A 26370-nucleotide genomic window follows, 5' to 3' on the forward strand; every position below is an offset into this window, starting at 1 on the left:
GCTTCGGGAGCTGTGTGCTGGCCTGCGGTCCCCACCCCCGGTCATCCCGTTGCTGCTTCCACCTGCCTGCTGTGCTGTTGCCGTCCCTGACCCACCAGTCTGGCCCTCGGCAGGAGGGTCCCCCCTGATGAGCCTGGTCCTGCTCAAGGTTTCTTCCCTCCTAAAGGGGAGTTTTTCCTTGCCACTGTTTGGCTTAAGGTTTTTCTCCCACTAGGGGAGTTTTTTACCTGCCATTGTTTATGTAATATCTGCTCGGGGGTCATGTTCTGGGTATGGGTCTCTGTAAAGCGTCTAGAGACAACTCTGTTGTATTAGACGCTATATAAATAAAATTGAATTGAATTGAATTGAACCCTGCTTTGTCAATATTTTTTATCAAGCCCTCTGAGAACTATCACAATTATTCTATCAGAAAGCTAGTTTTATAAGATTCTTGGTCTTTTACTGCTCCTTTAAAGGTTTGTGCACTGATTTCCTGTAAAATGCCCCCCCCCCTCTCTTCATGAAATCGTCCTCTTTTTCCTCAGAAATCCTTTTGGTAAAATTGTGGCTAGAACCTTTTATCTTCATCAGTTCTCACTGTAAGATCGCAAATGAATCCGACTTGTTTCGATGTTCAGTTGCAAACGTTTAACACCAAATTTGCTGCGTAGGATGCAAGTTAGGAGTTCTTTTGGAGGCGCTTCCACAAGACCCCATATTTCTGTAGGTTTCCGTGCATGGAAGAACAGTGCACCGTCAGTCTATCCAAGGTCATTACAGTTAAACGTTTGCTCGACTCGGCTCGACTTTCCCATTACCGTATTGGCCCGAATATAAGACGGTGTTTTTTGCATTGAAATAAAACTGAAAAAGTGGGGGTCGTCTTACATTCGGGGTCTAGACGTTATACCCATTCACAACGCTAGATGGCGCCAGATATCTTTAAAGCGAATGCTGAACTAAACTCCCCAGGTCAAAGCGAACTCCTGTCACGAAGAAGAAAAATAAAAAATAGCGCTAAGAAAGAAAAGAGAAGAAAATAAGAGAAGAGAGAACAGAAAATGGAGAAACGAGAAAAGTGGGTGGAAGATCGGCAGGTTAACCTGCAGCTGAGAAGTTATGATGCAAACTTCAAGATGATGATTTGAATGAGGCAAAATAACATGCTTTTTCTCTCGAATATATTGTTATAATAATTTCTTTCAGATGTACTGTAATTATTTTCTGTATGAAAATTGAATTTGATGTTCAAAAAGTCTTTTTTTTTTGTCTGCACACAAAAAAGTCTTTTTTCAAACTTGAGTCTTGAAAAAGAGGGGGTCGTCTTATAATCAGGGTCGTCTTATATTCGGGCCAATACGGTAATAGGTGGATTTCCATTACACTTTTTCGCAAAACAAAACCATTACTCAACCTTTGTTTGCGACAAAGGTACCGCTGCAAGCGGGTGGTGTTTCCACTGAACTGTGGTTTTCTTGTTAGGAGCGTAATTCTTCTGGTTCTCTGTGTCCTGTCCTGAGAGACTGCTTTTCAAATCAAAGACTCCGAAGAAGGACGAAAACATCTCTAGTTTTGGACAAATAACTGTAACAGCTGCTACTGCTGTAGTAAAGAGTCAACGGAGGATGAAGGCAGTGGATGAGGATTCAAAGGCAAAGCCCTTGTGTCATACAGTAATGCTGAGGCCAGAAACAGCTGAAAACTACATTTTGATGACTTTAGACTCTCTACGTCACACACTGCAAAAACAGCCAACCCTACAGCCTAATATTTCAAAATCGTGTCAAAATTGTCTTATTTAAGCAAAGATATTATTCACTAAACTAGCAAATTGGTCTAAAATAGTATTTAAATGTTTATAAATGTATTTATGCCGTGCTTCCAGCGTTGCCAGAGACGGGGAAATAAGAAGAAAAGTGTTCCCATTAAACTTTTACAACAAACTGGATTATCGGCACGTATGAAAAACCCCTGGTTAACGTATAAAAAGGTTTTTTGAATTAAAGACGTCTCCATAACTGGTTTTTCTATTCGATATTTCCGGTTTTAGGAGTCTCTTTTGTAATCAAAATAAAGCAACAACTACCACGAACATGTTTCTTCTGACTATGACTCATCCCCTGTTTTGTAGGCATCTATTTTTATCCTTTAAGAGCGAGGTACGGAGCCCAAGCACTTAAAAAAACTTCCAAACACTGCAGCACGTGGCCTTTGACGACTGTGAGCAATAGGTAAATATAAAAAGTTAAGGCCTGATAAATGGCTACAAGATATCACAGTTGACAAGGTCCTTATTGTGATTTGTATTTATAACACTTATATACATGTAATACAACACTGGTGGGTGATTCTCACGAAATTGCATTTTGACATGCCTGTAAGGATTTTATAGACTAAACTACTAAAACAATCATACATTTGTATTATATATCAAACTAGGTTATGTACTAATTGTAGGACTACTGTTGTCTTTGCATTTAATGAATTACTCTATATTTTATTACAACATTTCAACCTTAAAGTTCATTACCGTAACGTGTCCGGGCTTTTATTTTTTATCTTAAACCCCAAATTATCACAATACATCCTCATAATTTAATATACATATAAATACAAAAAATGGTTGGTGTTATACCCTTTAACTAGCAGTGTTACCATTTTGGGCCAACTATTTGTGAATAACTACTTTCTGGGCCAAACATATGTGTCCGGAGCATGAACAGTTCATTTCCGTAACAGAGATATTTGTCTCCATTAAAATCCCTGTGTTCCAACAAATAAAGTTTTTTTGTCCCATGATGCCTCTTGTGGAAGAGAAGTTGCAAAATGGCTACCAGGTAAGATCATCTTTCAAGTTCTTCCAGTAGATATGTTAAAAACTGTAATTATATACACCCCTTGGCATACTACTACTGTTCATTACCATAACAGGGTATATTAAAAATAGTTTTGTAGATAATAACTTTATATTCTGTGGAAAAGTAACTTTTATAGAGCTTAACTGTTAGTGAAAATATTTCTGCCCAGTCATGCTAGTGTCATATACAGCTCAACCTCATGTAGGGTAAATGGTGACTTGACTTTTCTTGTTCATTTTAATGTCGAGACATAAATGGTTTATAGTTCTGCATGTTGGAAAATGTCTGTAGCGATATGACACCGTCAGTCATGCACACACAAATACACACCACTTCAAAGCAATTCCATCAACAAAGGGCAGGATACCACAAAAACAGGGCACAGAAGAAATTAAGGAAAAAGCACAAAAATAAAATAATACCTGCAGCAGTGATTAAAACAGAGAGTCACGTACCTCATGTTGTCCATACCCGCGCCTGGAGGATCGAGGAGAGAAACAGTAAGATGTATAACCAACACTCAAATGAGAAGAAGAAAATTGTAATCAATATAAGATGTGTCTCGGATGTTTCCATGTAATTACTAACTCTATATTAAAACTGGATGGTTAAATTAACAACGTAATGGAAGTGGCTCGCTGATATTACAATTTCAAAAATGAGACACAAATGTTTGTGACATGGTACATAACCTAGTTATCAGAAATTTAGACGATATCCTTCCAAAAAATTTTGTTTTATATTCCAGATGAAGGCCACGCTTAATTTATATTTGTGGGATGTTTTGGTCCAGAGTTTTTTATGATTAGCATCAGGGAAGGTACAGTAAATAAATGAAGAAATACATCCTTTAGCACAAGACTGGTACTTATCAAATAGCCTGAAGGGACGTTTTTTATTAAACCTTGACTTCATGCTGAGTGTAATCATTGTTTTTGTGTTTTCTTTTGTGAACGCAGAGGTCTCAGACTAAATTAAACCCTGGACCAATGGGAGTTACCGCTGGCCTCAAAGAAGATTTGGCATTTTAACTAACCCTCTTTAGAGAGAGGTCTTTGGCAAACACAAGAAGTCATATTTTACAGTATGTTTTGATTTTAAAGCCATAAAACTGAACGACCACTGAAAATGTGGACTGAAACTGCCAAGAACCATCAGTTTGAGTAAAATTCCAAATAAATCTAACCTCTTCTAAATGCATAATTTAAGTGTTTACTTTTGAGCCAAAACTCTTCAGCAAAGATGATTCAGCACATTTTCTTCTTAATCTTTTATCTCTATGAATATTTGAAGCCAGTCCAATGAAGACAGAAAAGACCATGATGTCGTGGTCACTTGATGGTCCACTTATTTCATAGATCTCACAATCTGTGCAGTCTGCATCTTTGCCTCAAGTGAATGAAACAATTTAGGTTTACTTTCTGTTGCTTGAACGGTGTGCAAACTGTGAGCAGCCTGTTAGTATAACAGAAAACAGCCTTTCCCATTGATAAAATGCTGCTACCAGTGCGATTGTAAGGCTCATGAATAAACATATCGTCACTGACTCAGTACGTTTACATGCAGCAAAGAAATGGGATTTCTGATGGTATCAGATAAACATCCAGAAGACCCAATCACTTGTCTGAGTTTACCTGCTGTTCAGAGAATGGGATAAATGTCCAGAGCATGGCTGACTCCGTGACGCTAGGTGGCGCTGTAACCATGGTAACCATGGTAACCATTTCAACCAAGAGCCACTTCCGGTTGACAGTTGTTTTGTTTGGCTTTCTGTATATTTCACCACTTTATTTTGATCTGCTCCGGTGTCCTGATGAAGCTTCTGCATCTCTTTCGCAATCTTTTTAAAGGTGTTTAAACAACTATTTAACACGCGCCGTCTCCTTTCACTTCCGGGTGTGAAGCCCCAGAGTAAATTCTCCAGCTGCGCAGACTGCAATATCCGATGTCTCCGTATACATGGAGTTAACATTCTGACTGTGAAAGAATTATCTAGGTGTTGCTACCCGATCATTAAATGTCCGAAATAGGTCGGATTGAGGTGTTTACATGCAGTTTAAAAGTCCGAACGATGTCTTATACGATCAGAAATCCGATTGAACTGCTGCATGTAAACGTACTGCTCCAGTACGTTTGGAAACCACAGTCAACTGATTCAGGGTGACTGAACAATAGGTATCATCATCTGAAGTGGATCAACTTATCCAAAGTTGTCCTCAGACAAAACTCTTGCATAACGTGATTGTGTTGATTTCTGATCAACTTCAAACGTTGACTACTACATATTCCACTTGCTGCAGACAAAACTAAAGACAGAAGCCACAAAAAAATAAACTGTTAGGACCAAAACAGCATTTGTTCATGTGTTCATGTCGAGGCTTCAAGCAGACACTTCCTGTGTAGGATGAATGAACTTTTATTTTTGGCTATGTTATTTTTTTCAACCATAGCTACTTGATTCCCTGAAATACAGTAGAAGATTATATATTCTGAGTAGTTACAAATATCGTGTCTGCACTTTGAGACACATCCATGCTGAAATTTCACCGATTACAAGAATAGCAACTGTGGTAATTTTTAGTTCTAGGGGAACATAGATATTTGCCCCTTTTCCTTCTATCTTCAACAGAAGACACTGCTAGATTTTTTTTCACAGTCAACAAGTGTACAATTGATCCAGACACGATTGCAAATCGCCCAGAAGGCAAGTTGATGACATTAAAAACACCAGCTTGACGATGGTGTGTACTTTAGTGTGAAATTAATGCTCACTGTTGTGAGAAAACAAAGTTCAGAGACAGGGAGATGAAAAGCAAGTCAGGAAGAACTAACTGAGAAAATGACATAGATTAAGACCCAGAGACTAACATGCATGCATGAAACCGTTAAGAACCTCTTTGCGCTTGTGTCTTAAGTATGCGAGTACAGGAAGTACCGTGGCGTGAAACCGGAGTAATGAGCTGGGAAAATGAAGATGTATCACGGAATAACAAACACAGACTCATGACGGCCACGTGAGAATATCAATTATGTTGTTTGAGTGCAAAAACACACATTCATGCACAAACTACTCAACACATTGAGCTTTTCATTAACTCATTTAGAAAACTTCCACTTGAAAATACCACTCCGATCTTTATTTACACAGGCTCAAAGTTCTCAGAGAAATTGTTCACCATCTAAACATACACCATAAAACAAATGACTGCGCTTCACAGAGTAAGCAGTAATGGGTAAATAAAGGAAAAGATCTCTTGATGGGTAGTTTATCTCCAGTGGGGATACGAGGGATGCAAGTTGGGGATTTATATGACTATGTGAAATGACAAAAATTAGAGAATGCATGTTTGCGAAGCATCAAGATTCTAGCTGCCAACTGCTTGTGCCTTGCACTATGTGTACTATAATCTGTTTGTGTATGTGTCAGCGAGTGAAATGAGTCTCATCTTTCCATCTTTGTGACCTTGTTACTCTGGCATACACATTATGGGCTCCCCTCGAGACAAAAAACACAATCTCATCTCCACCCAACACACATCTGGCATGTGTTTTACTGTAGGAGAAACTGGATAGTGAAAGAGGAATATGATCCCCGACATTCTGGCTTTACAAGCAAACCTAAAAAAAACAACGTAAATATTGTTCTAATGATGGTAATCCATTTCCAGAGCAAGCAGAGGACAAAAAAATGAGAAGTTACAAAGGGGCTAAACTGACCACTGAAGTTCTAAAATGTGAAAATACATTGAATGGCCTAGTCAGTCATTCTCCATGTACCCACGTTTTAAAATGCCAAACTTTACAGATGAAATAATCACATTAACATTCTGGCAGAAAAAAAGAAGAAAAAAAAAACAGTTTTGGTTTGATGATAAATGCAGGGGAGATTCATTTTGATGCAACTCAGGTAAAATGATATCAAGCCACAAATGTTTGCATAATTGTCATGCATAATGTTTTATGTATTTTTATTTCAAGAGACTGCTACAGTGTAGTTTATGGCGTTAATGGCCAGCTGTCATCACTTCTGGTTCTGGTGACCTTGACTTCAGAGGTGTGAATTTAAAGCTAAACGGTGATACTTTTCTGTCAAAGATACACAGTTGTGATGAGTGGCTCTAGGTGGGCCCAGGTCTGGAGGTGAGGGCTGGCTTAAGTGAGCCACCTTCCAATGTCAGCCTGGCTGACGCAGCCAGCGGCAGCGGCAGCGGCAGCCACGACGCCCCGGGCTGCAGCCACTCGCCAGCTAGATGCCTTCGGCTACGTGACGAGCTGGGAGTCGGCCAGCGCGGCCTTAAGGCCAGCGCTCCAGGCGAGCCGTCTGGGCCACGGCTGCTGATGGTTACTCCGTCTGAGCCGAGCCAGGCCATGGCTAACGTCTGGCCAATCAATGAATTCAAGGTAAAGTTTATTAGAGTCACATGAGAACATAGCTAAGCAAAGTTAAGCTTGGCGTGTTCTGTCTCCCATGCTAAGTTTGTTCTGCCTATTTATTCTATTTATATTATTAGCCCCCCCCTGAAGACGGGGCATCAAAACCCTCTTCAGAAACCTGTGGGTGATGTCCTCTTTTTTTTTTATATATATATTTTTATCCCCAATTTTTTTCTCCATTTTCATCACCCAGTGCTCTACCTAATGGCCCTTTTCCACTAGTATCTACTCAGCGCGCTTCTACCCGCCACGCACCGTCTTGCGCTTTTCCACTAAGGGCTGAGGCGGGTGGAGCCGTGCCAAGCAGATACTTTTTCTGTACCGAGGCTGCCGAGGTTCTAAGCGTGCCGAGTCAGTCCTGTATCTGACGTCATCACACTACACGCCACTGATTGGTCGGGGGGCGGGGCCGTCAGACGTTTGAATCAGGAAGCGGGAGTCAGCGCGAGAACGACTCGCAGCGATTTCATTATAAAGCTCAAAACGTCTGTTTGGTGATCCAACTCTGAGGTGCAGATGTTCATAAACCTGGTGGCTGACGAGAGAATTAAAAAAGGGATGTAGACGGGCTGTTTTACTCTCAGCCGCTCGCGGCTCCAGCTGATTTCTGATCAGCGCCGACATGAACAAAGCGGTTGCGCAATCGAGTACGTCACAGCAGCTTCACCCAAACCCCCCCACTTCTCACCTGGCTGTGGAAAAACAAACGAGGACAAAGCGGGTGGAGCCGGGACGAGGCGTGACGAGCCGTCCCGAGCCGGGGCGCGCTGAGTAGGTACTAGTGGAAAAGCGCCATAAGTGACAGTCCTGGGCATTGCTCTCCTCTACTGAGTGAAAATGGGTGAGCAGCTTCTTTTCACCAGACAGGGTGGGGTTTCTCCGGCCGGACGTAGCGGTGGAAGGATCACGTTATTCCGGCCGGATCCCCCCCATGTGGCGCCCCAGCTGGCCAGAGGGGGCAGTAGAGCCCAGGACTGCTGCATGTTTTTGTGAGGGTAGAGAACATTAACTACCAATGGAACACAGGACCCAGGACCTTCTTGCTGTGAGACGGCTGCACTACCAGCTGCACTACCAGCTGCACCACCGTGCCCCCTGGTGATGTTCTCCTTATACAGACTATGGAAATTACTCAGTTATGGATTTGCATTTCTAAAACAAATACCTATACAAGTAAAATAATAGTCAGTAGTTAAAAAAAGACTGCCTGCAGGTCTTAACAAGCCGTTGCACAAGCTGATTAATAGAAAACATGATCCCAACAAGAGAGCCGTCAATGCAAACAAAGGGAAGGATTACATAACTCTTTCAAGAAAGTAATTCAACATGTGTTGGTTGTTCTCAGTTAGCTGTGTTGCAATTATGATGCAAATGCAAACAAAACAGGAATGTGAGAAAAGGAGAAAGACCAAAGAAGACTTCAAAGTGTGAAACTCTGAGAAATCTGCCTTGAAAAGAAAAACACAATGCACTGCAAAATAAATGAAAAAAAGAAGAACAGAAACAGAAATCTGAGTGGACAAGATGCTGCAACCTTGGCGTGGTGACTGCATGAAGAAAACCAGCAAATATCCACAGCCATTGATGAGGGGTTGAATGTCTGGAGCCCAGGGCACGCTCAGGTCTGGAGCAACTCACCCATCACATGAGTTTAATCAAAACTCAAAAATACCAATAAACATCAGACAAAGCTTAGTTTTTTTATTTAAGAAATCAAAAGGTTTAAGCCCTCCACTTGCTGTTTTGTTCATGTTTAAAGCATCTTCAGAGGCTCAGCGATGAAAGGTTAGACTCTTCCAGAAACGCTTCAAGGTTTTCAAAGGACATCTTAGATCAGTGGTCCTCAACCTTTTTTCAGTGATGTTCCCCCTGTGAAATATTTTTTCAGCCAAGTACCCCCTAACCAGCGCAAAGCACTTTTGGTTGTAAAAAAAAGACCTAAAACAGAGCACTGTGCCATCAGTAACTGATTTATTAAACATAAAAATATTGCTGCTACGCTTCAACCACGACTCCATCGTTGGTCCAAGTGATTGACAGGTGAAGCCAGTGATTGACAGGTGGAGCCAGGTGATTGACAGGTTAGGTGGAACCATCCTGGTGTGGGGGAGACTCTGGGGTTTTAGGATAATAAGTTGAATAGCCTACTCCTGAAGATAAAATTAATTTTATGAATTTAGACTTATATTTTCCTCAATTATTTATGAAATATTTATTTTTAAAGGATTTTTGCATGGATGCTACTTTATATATATATATATATATATATATATATATATATATATATATATATATATATGTATATTTTAAAATCTCACGTACCCCCTGTAGTGCCTTCACGTACCCCCATTTGAGAACCACTGTCTTAGACCATTATGTGTTAACTGCAGTAAATCCACGTTTTTTTCATTCTATAATTAGGATTACAACAAGTTTTCTTCAGAAAGGTTGTGTCAGCTCATCGATATGTCCAGCAAAGAGTCCAGATCTAACTCTGAAAATGTTGTTTTGTTTCATTTTAGACACAAAACAAATGAAACGACGAGGGTCCATTCTGCAGAGCTGATCTAAGAACTGCTCCAGAACAAATCTGGATTCTCATTGTCGTAAAAGTAAGAGGTGCAACATCATGTTCTCAGCTCACGATGTCATTAAGAAAAAAGACTGAAAAAATAACTGTTTTTTCGTGTCAGAGATCTGCTGTCTGTGTCTTTTTGTCTCGAGGGGAACTCGTGTTTGTCAGCGCAGAAAGGGCAGAGGAAATTTCTTATTTGTTTTTGCCAGGGGGGGCTATTATTACGCAGGACAGACTTATAAAACCCAGTAACTCATCTCCTCTATTTTTCATCACAGCTTCCTTACACAGAGCTACTGAAGCCCCTCACCATTTCACTTTCATTTGTTAATTCCAATTTCCTTTCTCTCCCACTTATTTCTCTCCTCTGCCTATTTCAGAGTTCGTCTCACCCCATTCCCCATTGTCTGACATTGTTTGGAGCGTTTTCCTGTGGCTGTTACGTTTTAAGTAGAAAATAAGCAGTGACATGTAAATTTCCATAATAATGTCCTCTGCATGAGGCTAAACTTAAAGTACAAAAAGCAGTTCAGTCTCGATGTATTTACATAAATTATGTAACTCAAGGATGTGTCAAGTTATGCCTTTTATGAAAAATCATCAGTCATTTCAGAGAAAGTACAAAAGCATTGTTCCAAGAACGACAGAGGCCTATTTTAGACTATTTTGATGGTTCTAAGAATTCTAGTCAGGAGCTTTTTTCTTCATACAAATTTTTTTTTTGCTTAAAATAAGACAGTTTTGATTCAAGGATATGAGGCTTATTTCTAGAGGGGCTGTTTCTGCAGGGTAATCTTTTCTTGAGCCCCTAAAGATAGAAGGAGAAATCTGCAGCTACGCTTACAGATGTAAAAAAAAAACAAAAAACAAAATAAATCTATTAAAAATGAATATCTGGAACATCGCTCAATGCATTCTTATCACCTACCTATTTACACACATTCTAGTTTGACATGACAAAAATAATCAGGCGTCACTAATCTTAAGTAAATTGTCATGTAAAATTAAGTCCTTCTTTTCTTCCAGGACGCTGCGTTGTTTCCTCTGCTAAAGCAGACAATAGGGAGGCAGCTTTGAAGCTTTCTTTTCCCCTTCAACTCATTTCCCTTCGTGGATTAATACAATATACAGTACAGTAAGTAGTCTTCTAGAAATTTCCACCAGATCTTATCATGGCTACTTATACATTCTTGCATGGCATTTCCCTCAGGTCTTCCAAAGACAAAAAACTTCTGGACTGGACCCAGATTTAAAGGAGGTTGCTTTTACCATTAACAGCTGTTGGAGACGTTATGTAATAGAATCAAATACAAAGACATCCCATTCTCACTCCTGTGCCATTAGCATCATTTTAATGCTCCATGTAAAGTATGCATAAATGTACTGCACCTGCCATTATCCAAAAGAGTCAATGATTGTAGTTGAGTATTAAGATCCCCACTATTTTTGTTTCCTACCCCAGCAAAGCAGCTTTACATCTAAACCTAAAAAGGAAATTGTGTTGCCTTATCCTAACTTAAAGGGGACCTATTATGGCATCTAATCCCTATTTTAAACAGGCCTTGAAAGTCTTAAAAACAAGCTTTTGATTGTTTTTGCTAAATAAATTAGAAATTCAGCCTCTGATCCATGTCTTTATCTTCCCATTCTCTAACCTCATTATCTATGCAGGATTCTGAGTGGGAGGAGCTATGATAATGAGGCTCTGTGCTGATTGGCTGCCTGAATGACGCGATACACCGCTACGAAAAAATGGTGGAAGCTCCGGCCGGCGGAGTTACCGTGTCCTAACACCGTGTCATAACTGCATGCGATGCGAGCGAGCGTCAGCGACCAAATCAATTCCATTGCTTTATTTCCTATTGGACTGTCCTAACTGGCCGCAGCGCCGCAGCGCGCCGTTTCCTGGCGCTCGCATTGAAAGCCGGTTGAAAGCGTTGTAGGAAACAGTCATGATGAGTAACGGCTGATCCAGTTAGTTGAAATGAGAAGTTATCTCTATGATTCCTCCTCATTTCACTACAAAAACCTCAATAAAGTGGCAGCTGCTGGAGGGAGATGGACAGAGAGCGTCCGATGTCACGCAGTGCTACGATAGTCGGACGCTCATGCAGTTACACGGTTTTATAGTTGTGGCCGTAGTTTGCATTTTGGTTACGTAAAGAAAATGTGCAGAATCTGAACGGCTCGTAGATCCACATGACAGTGGACGGCTCATCTGGGCGGCTGTACAGACACTGCAGAATTTGGTTTCTTTCCTCCTTCTCTGAGTTGGCAGGCTGAGGGGAGACCACTTTATATATGTTAAAGCAAGAAAAAACCTGTTTTTCATAATACAGTAGGTCCCCTTTAAGAGTTTTTATGCCTAAATCTAACCGGACACAAAGCACAACTGAAGGACATACTGAAGCAAATCAAGTTTGAACCAAAATCTCACAGATTATGTTTAACCCGTATTTACTTACAGACCTTCCATGACATGTTTTGGTGTGGTACCTGTATTTAATGATTATAAGTACAGTTGAAGACAAGAAACGCTCTCAGAGATGTCATAACATGTCTGTTCCTGAAAAAGCACAATATAAAAACTGAACGAGAAAAGCAGACAGTGTCTGGGAGAAAAGGGAAACACACCTGTAGGTGTGTAATGAATTCAAACAGACTCAAAATGAAAGCTAATCCTGTCATAAAACATTTCCGGCCAATCATCCGTGATAAACCCTGGCTGAAAGCTGTTTGTTGCTGCTGTGGATTTGCATGTGTTTGCAGGAACACACTCCTGTCTACGAAGAGGCTCTACTTTATAAAATGTGATTGTTTAATGTGTTTTTTGTTTGCATCTTGACAAAACAAAGTTTGTAGCCAGCTCAATACTTGGTTTAAAAATAACAAAACAACCCCAAACACCCAGTACTGACGAAGACACAGCATCGAGTACAAAATACTAGTGGTATTTCTGACAGAGCAAATACCCTCTTGGTGTCAAAGTTATGAGTCCCAAAGTGTGTTTAATCTGGCTGAAAATGATGGCGTGATATAATTACACACTGACGTGATCAAAAGTGCCAGTCTTGTTAAACTAAAATGGTGATGTATTTTTATGATTAACAGCAGTAGAGGTTGGCAATAAAATCAGCAGTAGGCAAGGTAATGATCCCCAAACTTGATATCAAAAGTAAAAAAAAAAGTAAATACATGATTTTAAATGTTAACAGCACTTGAAATGAGGTCAATTATTTCCACATTCGGTGTACTGTGTTGTGCATTAGTAGCTAAATGTGAGACAGTAGATGAAATGATAGTGTACAGCCATCCATGGGATGTTTAACCATCCAAAAACCAAGAGAAAGACTTTCCTAGACAGTGGATAATCTGACTTCACCATGAAATAAATAAATAAAATGATGTTTAAATGTGTGTAAGGTTTAAAAGGAAGACAAGTTGTTAATGTTGATTCTCAGTGGAGGTCTTTGTACTTATTTACTCAGAGCTGTAAAGTGGCACAGCTGACTGAGGCCACGTTTACACATAGCCGTATTTACAAAAACGGATATTTCCCCCTCTACGTTTTTAAAAATACCATCATTTACACAAACCCGCATAAATAGCTGTTAAGGTGCAATGAGCAGCCAAACCTACAGGGGGCAGTGTAACGAGAAGATAAAGTCATGCTAGCCAGTCAGAATCCTGGAAAAAAACATCAACAAATGACACGAGTAACTTCCAGTTACTTCCAAGACCAACGAGAGTCTTTCGTTTGGAGTGACAGAGAAGTGGAGTTACTTTTAAGTGTGACTTTAGAATATAAAACAGGTAAAATACAAGAAAATAGTGACAGTGGCCAAACAAATTGTAAACACAGGTTGCACAAATGACGCTGCACTGCAAAAACTCAAAATCTTACCAGGAATATTTGTCTTATTTCTAGTTAAAATGTCTCATTTTTAGTCAAAAAATCCCATTAAACTTAAAACAAGAGTCATTACCAGATAAATAACTTATTTGACAATTTTCACCTGTTTCAAATAATTTTCACTTTTTTCCAGTGATGAGTCTTAGTTTTAAGTGTAATGAGATTTTTTTGACTAAAAATTAAACATTTTAACTAGCAATATGAAAAATATTTTTGCAGTTTTTGCAGTTTGGTGACGTTTCTGTGGCATAATGTTACGTTCTGAAGTCTAAATCTCCGTTTCCCTCCGTTTACAAGCAAACGTGAAGACGGAGTTTTTGTGAATCTCCACTTTGGCCGGAGTTTTCAGAAATGATGGTTTTTAGTGACTTTGAGCTTCGTTTTTGTGTAAACGAACGGCCAAAACGCATGAAAACACCACCGTTTTTTCTACGTGTAAAACGATCTAACAAACGTTAGCCGTCCCCTCCATCCACATCTGTACCCAAAATTATAATTTAATTATCAGGCTATTTTTTCTATACGCTATTCTAAATCTATCATTTTGAAATCACATCACAGAGTATGACATCAACATGAATACATGACGTGTTAATTGGTTCCCCAGTCTTTGCTCAGAGCTGTGTGATCCACCATTCATAAAACATCCCATCATACACAGTAACGCTCAAACATCCAATAGAATTTCTTCCCACTTCCTACACAAGTAAGCTGCATGCCTTGAAAGAAACCCTGCCCTCATGTGCGTTTTCATTGGGAAGTTTTAGCCGCGTGACTTGACTAAGGCTCTTGTTCAATGTGAAAAGCACCTCAAAATACTACACTTCAAGATGTCTGAAAGAGTGTTTGGCTGTGTGGGAAATCCTTTTTCAAAATGTATTTCTATTTTCTCAGTTGCTGCATGAACTGTTCATGGAGATTCATCAAACAAACCAGTAATTTATTTATTTTTCTACATCTTCTTAGTCAACATTCATTTTGCTTGGTTAATGCAAGCAAAATAAATGCCTTTCTTTTTTTCATTTAATTTATGATTGCAAAAAAGATTTAAAAATGGAGGAAACACCATTAGAGAGGTAATCAAACTATGCTAAAGTTTTCATCCCGTGGCTGAAAGGCCTTTTCACTGCTGTCAGTGTTTCCCAACCCTGGTCCTCGAGGCACCCCTATCCTGCATGTTTTAGATGTTTCCCTGCACCAACACACCTGATTCTAATTAATGGTCCTAATTAGATTGTCACCAAGGTCTGCACAACTCTGTTGATGACACAGGTACTTTTATCACGGTTTGCTGAAGCAGGGAAACATCTAAAACATGCAGGATAGGGGTGCCTCGAGGACCAGGGTTGGGAAACACTGGTCTAGAGCACGAGGCCACTGTAGACCAGGTCCAGTTCAAAAACCTCAGAACTAAGGCCGTTCAAAGCCAGATAAATGAAACATTGTCTTTATTGTCTAACTACTAAAAACCCAGGAATGCCTTCGTGTTTGTTATTTTAATGTTAATGCATTTTCACAAATTGCACGGAGACACAGTGAAGCAAAGTGACATGGGTTAACAGATAAAAAAACATAAATTGATACATTGATGAAATGCAAAGGAAGAGCTGTGAATGGAAATGAAAATTGACATGGAGAGATGAGGTTCCTGGTTCCTGGTCCCTGGTTCAAATCCTGGCAGGAGCTTAGACACTGGGAGTTTGAATGTTCTCCCTGGGTTTCCATGGGTCTTCTCAACGTACTCTGGCCTTTCTCCCAAAGTCCACAAGCATAGGTGTCATGTTAATTGGTGAGTCTAATTTGACCACATTTAGTCGTTCATCTGGCTGCGTGACCTCTAGACAAGAATACATGGGTATCCACAATGGATGGATGATACAATGAAGTGTTCACCTCAGGAACATCAAGTCTTGCAGGTCCTATTTTAAAGTAGCACAGGAGCTTGTGTAATTTTAAAGTTAAACCACTTTAAATTGTGTCTAAAATTTACTTGTGTGGCCATTTTTGTGTTCTCTTCTTAAAGCAGCACAATGTAACTTTCAGCTTTTGTTGAGTTTGGCGGCTCCTTTGGACAAAAGCGGTAGTGCTTTACCAGTAGTGTGGAAGGGTTCCTACCATGCTCCTCAAAATTACATAGTCCAGTGAAGGCGATACAGACCCCTCAGACCATGACAGAGGTTCATTAAACCTGTTGGAAGTTGATGTACCATCACAATGATGATGATAAAATATTAGATTAAGGTGGAAAAGTTACATAGGGCTGCTTTAAAAAATCTTTGTGGAGTCTTAGTCATGGAATATACCTGCAGTTAACAACGCGTACGTGTATGCGTCATGGCTGCCACAAATATCCTGCGTTCGTTTGGCATTATGGTCGCGCATTGACCGCTAGTTCACGGCAAACGAGTGGTCAGCACCGGCCAGGGATCTGGGATCTGCTGCCCTGGTGTAGCACTGATCAGGTCCAGTAATCCAATGCAACGGGTCGTCAGATTTTACCGTCTATTAAACATCCGTCTATACATACAAACACCACGGAGCACATTTAAATATAGTGTTGGGTGTTTCACGTCGTCAATTTCCAGCATTGGTTAAACCAGAAAAACAGATGCCGTTGATTAAAGGTCCTTACACCCATCTCTGATGGAACGCTGTTTTCTTTGCCAAGTCTGCAACAAAATCAGTTAATCCAGTTTAATCCAGACGTGGAAACCAGTTGTGAGAATTCCACTGAAAATTATAAATGTTTTCAGAGAGAGAGCGAGATCACTCTGGAGGCTTTTTTTCTTCATACCTTACTTGTAACGTGTTGGAAAATTTTAATTTACTCTCTTTGTGGCATACTTCAGAGTAATAAAAAAATATGCAAATTTCTTTTTTTACGCAAACTTCTTTTTTTTCCTACTTTTCTGCACACATATTAATGGTTATTATGGGCATGCCAAGTAGTGGCATGACCATATTGCAATCGTCCAGAATGGCCCAAAAGGCAATGTTGCTAGCATTTTGCTAACAAGCTAAAGTCGCAAAAGTCCCACGTCACACCAGCGGGTGTACAGCATGACCCCGCTCTGATGTGGAAAAAAAAATCCCAAAAAAATAAAACACGCTTGAAAAAATGAGGAAAAACATGAAAATGAAGGCGATATATTAGTATCTAGAAAAGGTTTCCCTTTTCTTATTATTCCGCACTTTTTTTCGTCCGTTAATGCGGCCCGAACCGGAACGTGCACCCATGCATGGCATACATCGTTGGATGCGTCTCCATCATGCCTCGATGGGCATTACTTTTCTCAGTAAAAAGTGTTACCGTGGCAACGCTAGACGCCAAAAAGCAAAAAAAAAGGCGAAAATTCAGACACTTATTGCTCGGCCGAACTTTATCGTAGAGACATCGTTCAAACTTTCAAACACTCGGCCCGATTGGCAATAACGGACCGTACAACCTCATTATGCCAATTATTACAGTTTTTGCAATATTGACCTTTAATTTTTTATTTTTTTTTCAGTTTGAATTTGGACGCTTGTTGCTAGGCAACACGTTATCGTAGAGAAATCGTACAAATGTCCCCTGACTCGGCACGCTGTGGACTTCAACATACTCAAATTTCATGAAGCTGTGATTTAAGGAAATTTTATGTCAAAATCCATGCCAAATGGCCCCATTCATTCGGATGGGGTTTTTTACCATGGTGAAAAAAAAACCTATCCGTTAACGTAGCCTGAACCAGAACGTGCACCCATGCATGGCATACATCGTTAGATGCGTCTCCGTCTTGCCTCGATGGGCATTACTATTCTCAGTCAAAAGCGTTACCGTGGCAACACGAGATGCCAAAAAGCGCGCCCCATTAATAACTATTGGGAGCACAGGAATGAATGAAATACAACCGTAAAAACACCTCAAATTGACATAGAACCACCCTGAACACAAACACTACAGCCCCAAACCAAAGCAGCGAGAGGGGACGAATGGGCGGTAGGGCATGCCCATATCAAAATTTCCAGAAATTTTCTAGTTATTATTATTATTATTAAAAAGTTGCAAATTTCTAATCAATCTCTTTGTCTTGTTAACCAAACTCATAAGTACTTCTAAATATTTTTGCAGTCAAACCAATAACTTAACTCTCTGTCTGTTTAAATATTTCCCTTACCCATATTCTCCCCTGGCTGAAAAAAAAAGTATTAATTCTGTACTTCCAATGGAGTTATTTTTTCTAGTTTTTATTTTGACTTTTTATAAGTACAGGTGCTTTTTGTACATTTTACAATTGCAGTTTCTAAAACTGAGGTTACACTCTGCCCCCTAGTGTAGACGGCCAGTATCACGCATACAGGCCGCATCTTCCTGAAGCAGAAAATGTTCACAACGTAGCTGATTGTGTACGCGAACAGATGCCAAAGTTTGGACACACTACAAGTATATTCCAAGCCTAAGTCACCTCTGCCAGTATTACACCTGCAGATCTGTAAGGTAGCTTCATCGCTGTTGCCATGTGACAGAATGATACAAAGCTGTTGTCGACAGACAGCCAGGACAGGAGTCCCAAGTTACTTTGGCTGGTTTTTGCAGTGTCGTAGAGCTTGATGTCTTGCCGTGTCTTGCCGCTTTTAATGTCAATGTAAAGCACTTTGAATTACCTTGTGTTGAATTGTGCTATATAAATAAATTTGCCTTGCCTTGCCTTAATGAAGCTTCCTTTACACAAAACTGAAACGGATGTTTTAATATGAAAAAAACAAGGTTTAGCAATCTACACATTGCTGGCAACCAGGGCCACCCCTGAGTAAATCCCCTCCCCTAAATGCCACCATTCCATCGCAAAATAATGCACCATTCTGCATAGCCAATCCTGATCAGCAACAGCCCAATAAACATGAATCATTGCCCAAAGCGCTCTCCAAACTCTCTCTACTCCTTGGATACTTGTTTCATCGGATTTCCATAGAATGATAAGATCCAAATGGACAGAAGCGGTGCCCTGCAGCTCCACAGGATCTGCTACCAACATGTGGGTGCCCAATAACCCAGCACACCCCTAGACATCCTCTGTCCACATATTGGATCCAATGTACTTTCATGAAACTCAAAATAAATACACAGTAATATGAGGAATAAAGTGGTCCCAGTCACAATTTCAGCCATTAATTTCAGATGGATGAATGGATGCAGATACTACCCAACTAGTCATTTGCATATAAAACATTTTCAAACTCAGGCATAAAGTGCTCCAGAATGCATGTACACATGCTTTGAAGAGTGCATGAGGTTTGGACATTCTCACACATTCTTACATTATAAATACCGGTGTGGGTACACATCAATTATGTATGTAGCCCCTCTAATCCACTTGAAGGAATACAACTACTTAAGGTACTTAGTACTTCCCAGTGGCGATAAAATCCCTTTAAATTAAAGACAAATATACTGCAGATATTTTGCATTTTGCATATTTTATGTCATTTTATGATGAAAGCTATTTGCTCTTGAAGCTCCTGAACCCTCACATGCATACTGAATCATTTTGAAATATGCATGTGAGGGTTAAAACTATGGGCTTGTGTATTTGACTGAGTGACCTCCAAAGAACACAGAATAACACATCGGTGGTGAGTGAAACATTGCATTACCATATTCATATTTTACACATATAGGACACTGTGCACGTACTGTACCTGCCGTTGCATAGTTTCCTGGCACATTTCCATCATACAAAAATGGAGGTGCATTCCCATGATGTCCTTATCATTTTAATAAATGTTCACATTTGCACCTACCCTTGGCAATTCAGCTCCACTGTGACCAACTTTTCAGAGGAAAATCATACGGAGCAACACACATCCATAACTGGAGTTTCCATCATGTTTAGTGTAACACTAGAGCTAAAGTAATGCAAAGTAAGGGGCCGGACGATTCTAACTTAAAATGTAAGTGTAAATAAATGGGCTTTGGGCAAGTAAAATGTGCCCTGCACTCTTATTTAGTACCAAATATTTCACTGAGGCGAAAAAGAATCATGTCATTGTCGTACAAAGTTCCCAAAACGGGCAACTAAGCTATAAACCCCTCAAAAAAGTGTTTGTAAACATTTAATATTTATTGTCAATAAAAACAGTCTACCGTATTTTCTGGACTATAAGCCACTACCGTATTTTCCGCACTATAAGGCGCACTAAATATATGGTAAAATACCATACTATAGTGGCTGGGGTTGAGTTACGTATGTACCTGATGGAGCTGAGCTACAGGAAATGCTACAAAATCCTACAGCAAATGCAAAAAAAACCAAGAAGACAAATACCGTATGTCAAACTTTATTAACAAAATAAAAACCAGCTTTGCTCCGTCTCGTCAAAGTCTCCATTATGCGAGTCAGCGTCGCTGCTGTTGTCTTGAATGTCTGTGACGATTTCTGATGTTTTTAGCGCCGTTACTTCAGCGACACCAACTACATTACCCACAATCCCCCTGACTACAGTAACAGAAATTACCGTAATGATCATATATAAGGCGCACTGCATTATAAGCCGCACTGCTGGTTTTTGAGAAAATTAAAGGCTTTTAGGTGCGCCTTATAATGCAGAAAATACGGTACTTTTTTCATAGGTTTTCAACCATGCAGCTTATACAAAGGTTTTCTATTCTGTGGATTTTTCTTCCACCGCTCGGGGCGCTCTAACCGGAATTAGAATCAAAACTAAGACAAAATAAATGCAAAGAAGAATACGCTACTTCTTCTTTAGCAGATAGAAGTAGGTAGAAGCAGATTTCAAACAGATGAATAGATAAATAAATACCGGTTATTTCTCTTGGTTCTGTCCCGTTTTAATCAGCAAAGTTGCTGCCGTGTTAAAAGACACTGTTAGGAAAGGATCTATTTAGGTACAAACATGTACATCCTTTACAGTTCAAAATGGTTCTGTACATGTAGTAAATGTCTAATCTAACGACATAAATATCTGCGGCTTGCATATCTTTTTAAAAAATAGAGCGGATGCGGCTTATATGCAGGTGCGGCTTATAGTCCAGATCTATATTCCCCCATGTGTTCCCAAAAGGTATGGCTACGAAGAGTGACTTTAAAGAAAAACACGCATCCTTTATCAAAGCACACCCTGCAGTCGTGTAAAAACAATTATGTGTCAGGACACATCAAGTTTTATGTCAGGACATATAAAGTGCAGAAGTCATATGTGAAAAACTAAATACACCTTATGATTCAACAGCTTGTAGAATTAACTTTTAGCACCAACTTGAAGTAAATTGATGGTAAAAGCAAAAAGCTCATTGCTTGTGTCTTTCCTTCTAGCCATTGTATTATCGCTGTGCTTACACCTGCTTCTGATCACTTAATCATAGGCATTACATTTGCAGCATCTATAGGCTACTTATTATATCTTTCACACACTACTTCGATGATGGCTTAGCTTTTTGTTTTGTTTTGTTTTTGTTTGTTTGTAAAATTAGATCACGAAAGAGACGTTGTATCTAACTAACTTTAAGACCTAGGAAGAACAACTAAAATTGTAACGATAAAAGAGGGCATACTTTCTTTTTTATATGACCAGAGTAAAAGGAAAAGACAAATCACAACATTATTGAAAATTAGTGTTGAAGGAAGTCAGGTATAGAGCAGAAAAAAATAAAATCCTGAGTGTCCTGAGGACGGATACAGTATAAAATGATCAACTCTTGTTCTAAAACCCAACTTAATCTGCAACCCAAAATATATTTTGGAAGACCTAAAGATTATTAGGATTATGTTTTCTAGTTTGAAAAGACACAGCTTAGTCATCACAATCTTTATTTAGGATTTCTTATGGTTATATTTAGGCCTTGGCCCTTTTGTGCTGAGTTAAACTTACACTTACACTTATGGATTGTTTGTGGTCCACAATTGAATTATGAAACAACAAGAATATGAATAGACTTCTCCTCATACTGTCAAGTAAGATGATTCATGATCTTCAGTTCAGCAGAATTTTCAACATCACATTAATAGGATGTCAGGATTGTAAGTGTATATAAATGACACAAAACAGCGATGGACCATGGAGCCATTTATCTGCATTGGCCCTCATTGAGCCAGCAGCATTTCCATATGAAGTTTGTATCCCCTCAAGCACAGCTCAGGTAAACATCACCTCACATTCATAAACTGAGAAACCATAAATCAAAGCTTTGAACTCTCGGTGAGCACAGCTTGTTGAGAAAGACCTCATGTGTAAACAGCAGGGAGCAGATGATGTATTGTTGTGCAAAAGTGGGTTTTCTCTCTTTTAATCATAGTGTTTATGTTTGTCTAAGATGAAAGCAAAAAAACAGAGTAATAAAATCATTGGTTTATATTTGGTCTTTGTGTCAAGTAAATTCAGCCTTAGACAAGCAACATTACAAACCTTTTTATACTGCACCATGATCTATTTGATGCAAATGAAGTCAGAAAGATGGACCTGTGATCTGCTGGTGACCTGTCCAGGGTGAACTCCTGTCTTCTCATTTAACTAGTCCAGGGGTCGGACACACAAAATGTTGAAAGAGCCGTATTGGACCAAAAACACAAAAAACAAATATGTCTGAAGCCGCAAAAAATGAAAAGTCTTGTATAAGCCTTAGAATGAAGGCAACACATGCTGCATGTATCTATATTAGTTATAAATGGGGGAAGGTTTTTCTTTTCATTATGCACTTCGAGAAAAAGTCGAAATGTTGAGAAAAAAGTTGAAATTTCGAGAAAAAAGTTGAAATGTTGAGATTAATGTTGAAGTACAATCTTGAGAAAAAAGTCGAAATGTCGAGATTAAAAAGGAAAGGAAAAAGGAAGAAAAAAAAGAGAAAAAATGGAAAACAGAAGAAAAAAGAAAAAAAGGAAAAAAAGAAGAAAAAAGAAAAAAAGGAAAAAAAAGGAGAAAGAAAAGGAAAAAAAAGAAAAAAGGAAAAAAAGTCAAATATTTTTGAAAAGTCTCCAGGAGCCTCTAGGGCGGCGCTAAAGAGCCGCGGCTCTAGAGCTGCGGGTTGCCGATCCCTGAACTAGGCCCTTCCTAAACCTTGATTATATTATTTTTCAGCAATTACCTGTATGATGTAGATGTGCTGCTATGTTTTCAATCACCGTTCCAATGCATGACCCACTTTCAAAAGGTGTCAGACCTATGGCGTCACATTTGTCTCCAGGATCTGCATGGTGTCCAGGTGTTGTGGCTGCAAAATGAGCCTTAATCATCACAATTTTTACCTCCATCCTTGACATGAGGTACTTTTGCTGAAACAGTTATGTTTTTACCAAACATGGACATTAATGCAAAACAACTCTTCACTTTGGTCTCACCTGTCCTCAGGACGTTCATTAAGGGCTGATGTTGAACACTCCCTTATCCTCTAGTACCAGTAACGGGGTATTTAGCACACATGCCCAAGTGATTTGCTATCTCTTTTTTCTATTTTTGTTAAATAATTAATGGCCAAAAAAAAGCTATTTATTATTTGTCTGTTCGAGGATGTAATTTTTTAATTATAAGATCTACCAAGATCAGATGATTTTCTTAAAAATATTTTTTACAAACAGAAAAAAAAACTGGATTAAGAGAGAAACTACTAATACTTTGGATTTGTTCCTAAATCTTCCATTTCATCACATCAACAAGCAAAAGGGCCTTAAACACTGAACAAACTATAGCTCACCTATGCCACATCTTACCCGTGACTGGAGTTTGATTTATTTGAAGAGTGTATGGTAGTAATAATTTTCATGAATATACATGTAGTCTAAGTGAAATTCTCTCTTGTGCTTGCGTTTCCAAGATGTCGTCTTAAAAGACTTTCACACAATAATCAATATTATCAATGTGACTCGCTTCTGTGAAACAAAAAAAAACAACATATATATCCACAGTAAAAAGGAGAAATATGAGATTTCTCAGTTGGCCAGCAAATACAATGCACCTTTTATTACACTTACCTCAATGTACTAGCTAAATACATAATCCAAAAGAGAAGACACGAGGAGTCAGGTTCCTCTCTTATCATCATTTAAGCAGACCTCAATCTTTCCAAAGCCTTAGCAGAAGTGCATTTTTTGGCTAAATTCAACTATACACAGCAAATTCTGCGTGTGAACTTGGTCTTGAGTATTGCATGGGCTCAATTCATGTTACCTACTTTCATGATGCTCTATATTAAGAAGAGAAAGAAACTAATTTGCTCTTTTTCAAGTCAACAATAGTAGGTCCACATTATGTAAACAGACAGACCATATACAGTATGTAATTAGTTTGTAAATTAGCGATCCACCGTGAACCAGTGTAACAATAAGTCCTTATTATAGAAGAGTAAAGAGTCCATGTAAAAAGTCAGTTGATGGCAGCAGAAGCACAGGAGCACTGGTATCCATACAAAGATGAATAGAAATGACCCCTTTCCAGCAAGTTCAAGTTGGCAGATCTGTTTTGAGTCTTGGTTTCACTCATTACAGCTGTTCTGAACTTGTTTAGAAGCTCAGAGAGAGTGCTTACCCTCACTTCATCTTGTAATCAGTTTGATGTTTCAGCCTGTTCAATTATCTCTAGGTTCTCCTTTTGCTTCTTTTGTTGACATCAAGTTTGATCAAACCAGAGAGGGCAGGCATTTTTCTTTTGCCCAGAGAGTGTCTCTCCTTTTTCTTTCAAAAGTGAATTATGCCTGAAGAGCACATACATACCATGGTGAAAATAACCAAATCGTCACAGTTTCCCACTGAGCTGTTTTAGTTAATCCATTTACAGCTCCACTGCAAACTAAAAAAGCAAATCGCCTCTTTGAGGAATCCAACGGCTAAAGCATTGTGGACTGGGAGGGAAATCTTTTTTCCAGCTCCTCCACAATGGAGTTCATGTTTGGGTTCTGTTGAAGTGGGGGATCCTCTCCTCCTCCTCCTCCTCCTCCTCCTCCTCCTTCTCCTCCTCCTCCTCCCCCTTCCGCTTCCCCTCCTCCTGCTTCTCCTCCTGATCCTTCTTTAACTTCATCTCCTCCTCCAACTGCTAATGTCTCCAAGAAGTCGAGAGAATCCAGGGAATCCATGGAAGCCCGGCTCTTCATGACCTTCTTGAGTGGAATCTGTTTCTGATCTATCTGGCTGAACATGTTGGCCACGGACTTCTCAATATCGGCTATGTTTTGGATGTTCTTTAAGATTCCTTTGCGCTCCTTTCGGGGAAGTTCTGGTTCGACGGGGAGGGGTGGTGGTGCCGGTCGCAGGGAAACTGGACGCAGTGTGGGCGCCTCCACCATAGACGGGAGGACAAATGTGGATGGACGCAGCAGGGAGGGAGACATGGGGGGAGGGAGAGGAGGAGGCGGTGGGGGTGGGGGCGGCGGTGGATGTGGGGGTGGAGTCACCCCTCTGTGGTTGGAGTGAGATGAACCTGGAGAGGCAGGAGGTGGTGAGGGAGGGTGAGTTTGAGGTGGAGATGAGGGAGGGATTGGAGCCGATGTAGGAGGTGGAGGTGGTGCACATGGAGGTGGAGGTGGTACAGATGGAGGTGGAGGTGGTGCAGATGGAGGTGGTGGTGGAGGTGTCAAAGGGGGATCAGGAATGACCTCTAAATGAACCTCGAATCTTTCTTCCGCACTGGGACTTCCAGTTAAGCTTGCTCCAAAGCGCCGCAGCACAGGAGGAGTTGGCTTGTGACTTGGCGGAGGGGTTCCTCCATCACTATGAGTGACGATGATGCAAGGGGGGCCATCTAGATTATGAGCCATGGCACTGTGGGTGGGACTCTGCTTGTAATGCTGAGGCGTGTCTGGGAAAACTGAAAGAAGCATATCAGGCGATAATGAACCTCTGGATTCTCTGTTTTGCCGTTGCCTCATTTCCTGGAGCGCTTGCTGCTCAAACTGTCTGGCTTGTTCCTTCACCGTCAACTTTGGTTCCAGGCTTGGGCTTCCCATCAAATCTGAATCCAGTCCACGGTCAAAACCTGAATCCATACCAGCATCTTTACTCCCCTTGAATTCTGCGTTGAGGAGCTCCAGCTCCCACTGCACAGGATCCATGACCACTTGACGCCTCAGAGCGTCGTACATCTCTCTTCGGTGCAGCCTCGATGGGAGGGTCCAGCTGTGTCCGCTCCCAGATCCCCATCCGCTATCACTGCCGATATATCCACCAAACCCCGCATCACATCCAGGTGAGGCAAATCTCAACCAGGCCTCTCGAAGGCCTTTCCTGGAAGGGGAGAAATTCCCAAGAAGTTCTCGTCTTCTTTGGCTTCCAAGAGCCTCTGGACTACTCAAAGTCCCGTCCTCATGGTAGATTGGATTCTTGGTAGTTCTCGGCTTTTCATCTGAGAGGAAGGTTATGTTGGACTCGGACTTCGGGAAGTTGTTGAGCACGCCACCATTAGCCATACACTGACGATGGGCCGCGATCGCTCGGGTGGCAAAGTCAGAGATCAAACGTTGGCGGTCGCTTTCATCCAAACTGGCAAGACTCCCACTGCCACCACCATGGTTTGAGCGACTGGTACACGGATGTAAGGGGGTGGAAATGAGACAGAAAACAAAAAACAGGGAGAAATAAAGAATTATAGATGAAATATGATGGAAAATAATAAAGAATCAGAAAGAT

At 40.2% G+C, this 26370-nt stretch overlaps 1 protein-coding gene across 1 annotated transcript in view; it reads right to left on the bottom strand.

Moving 5' to 3' along the window:
* Positions 1-26370, bottom strand: part of LOC133419473 (protocadherin-15-like) — a 447680-nt gene that overhangs the window by 21424 nt on the left and 399886 nt on the right. The window contains exon 36 of the mRNA XM_061708668.1: positions 3296-3317. Within this exon, the coding sequence (XP_061564652.1) occupies positions 3296-3317 (22 nt within the window). The remainder of the gene's footprint in view (positions 1-3295; positions 3318-26370) is intronic.

The sequence above is a fragment of the Cololabis saira genome, chromosome 19 (assembly GCF_033807715.1).
Source record: "Cololabis saira isolate AMF1-May2022 chromosome 19, fColSai1.1, whole genome shotgun sequence".
NCBI classification, from domain to species: Eukaryota; Metazoa; Chordata; class Actinopteri; order Beloniformes; family Belonidae; genus Cololabis; species Cololabis saira.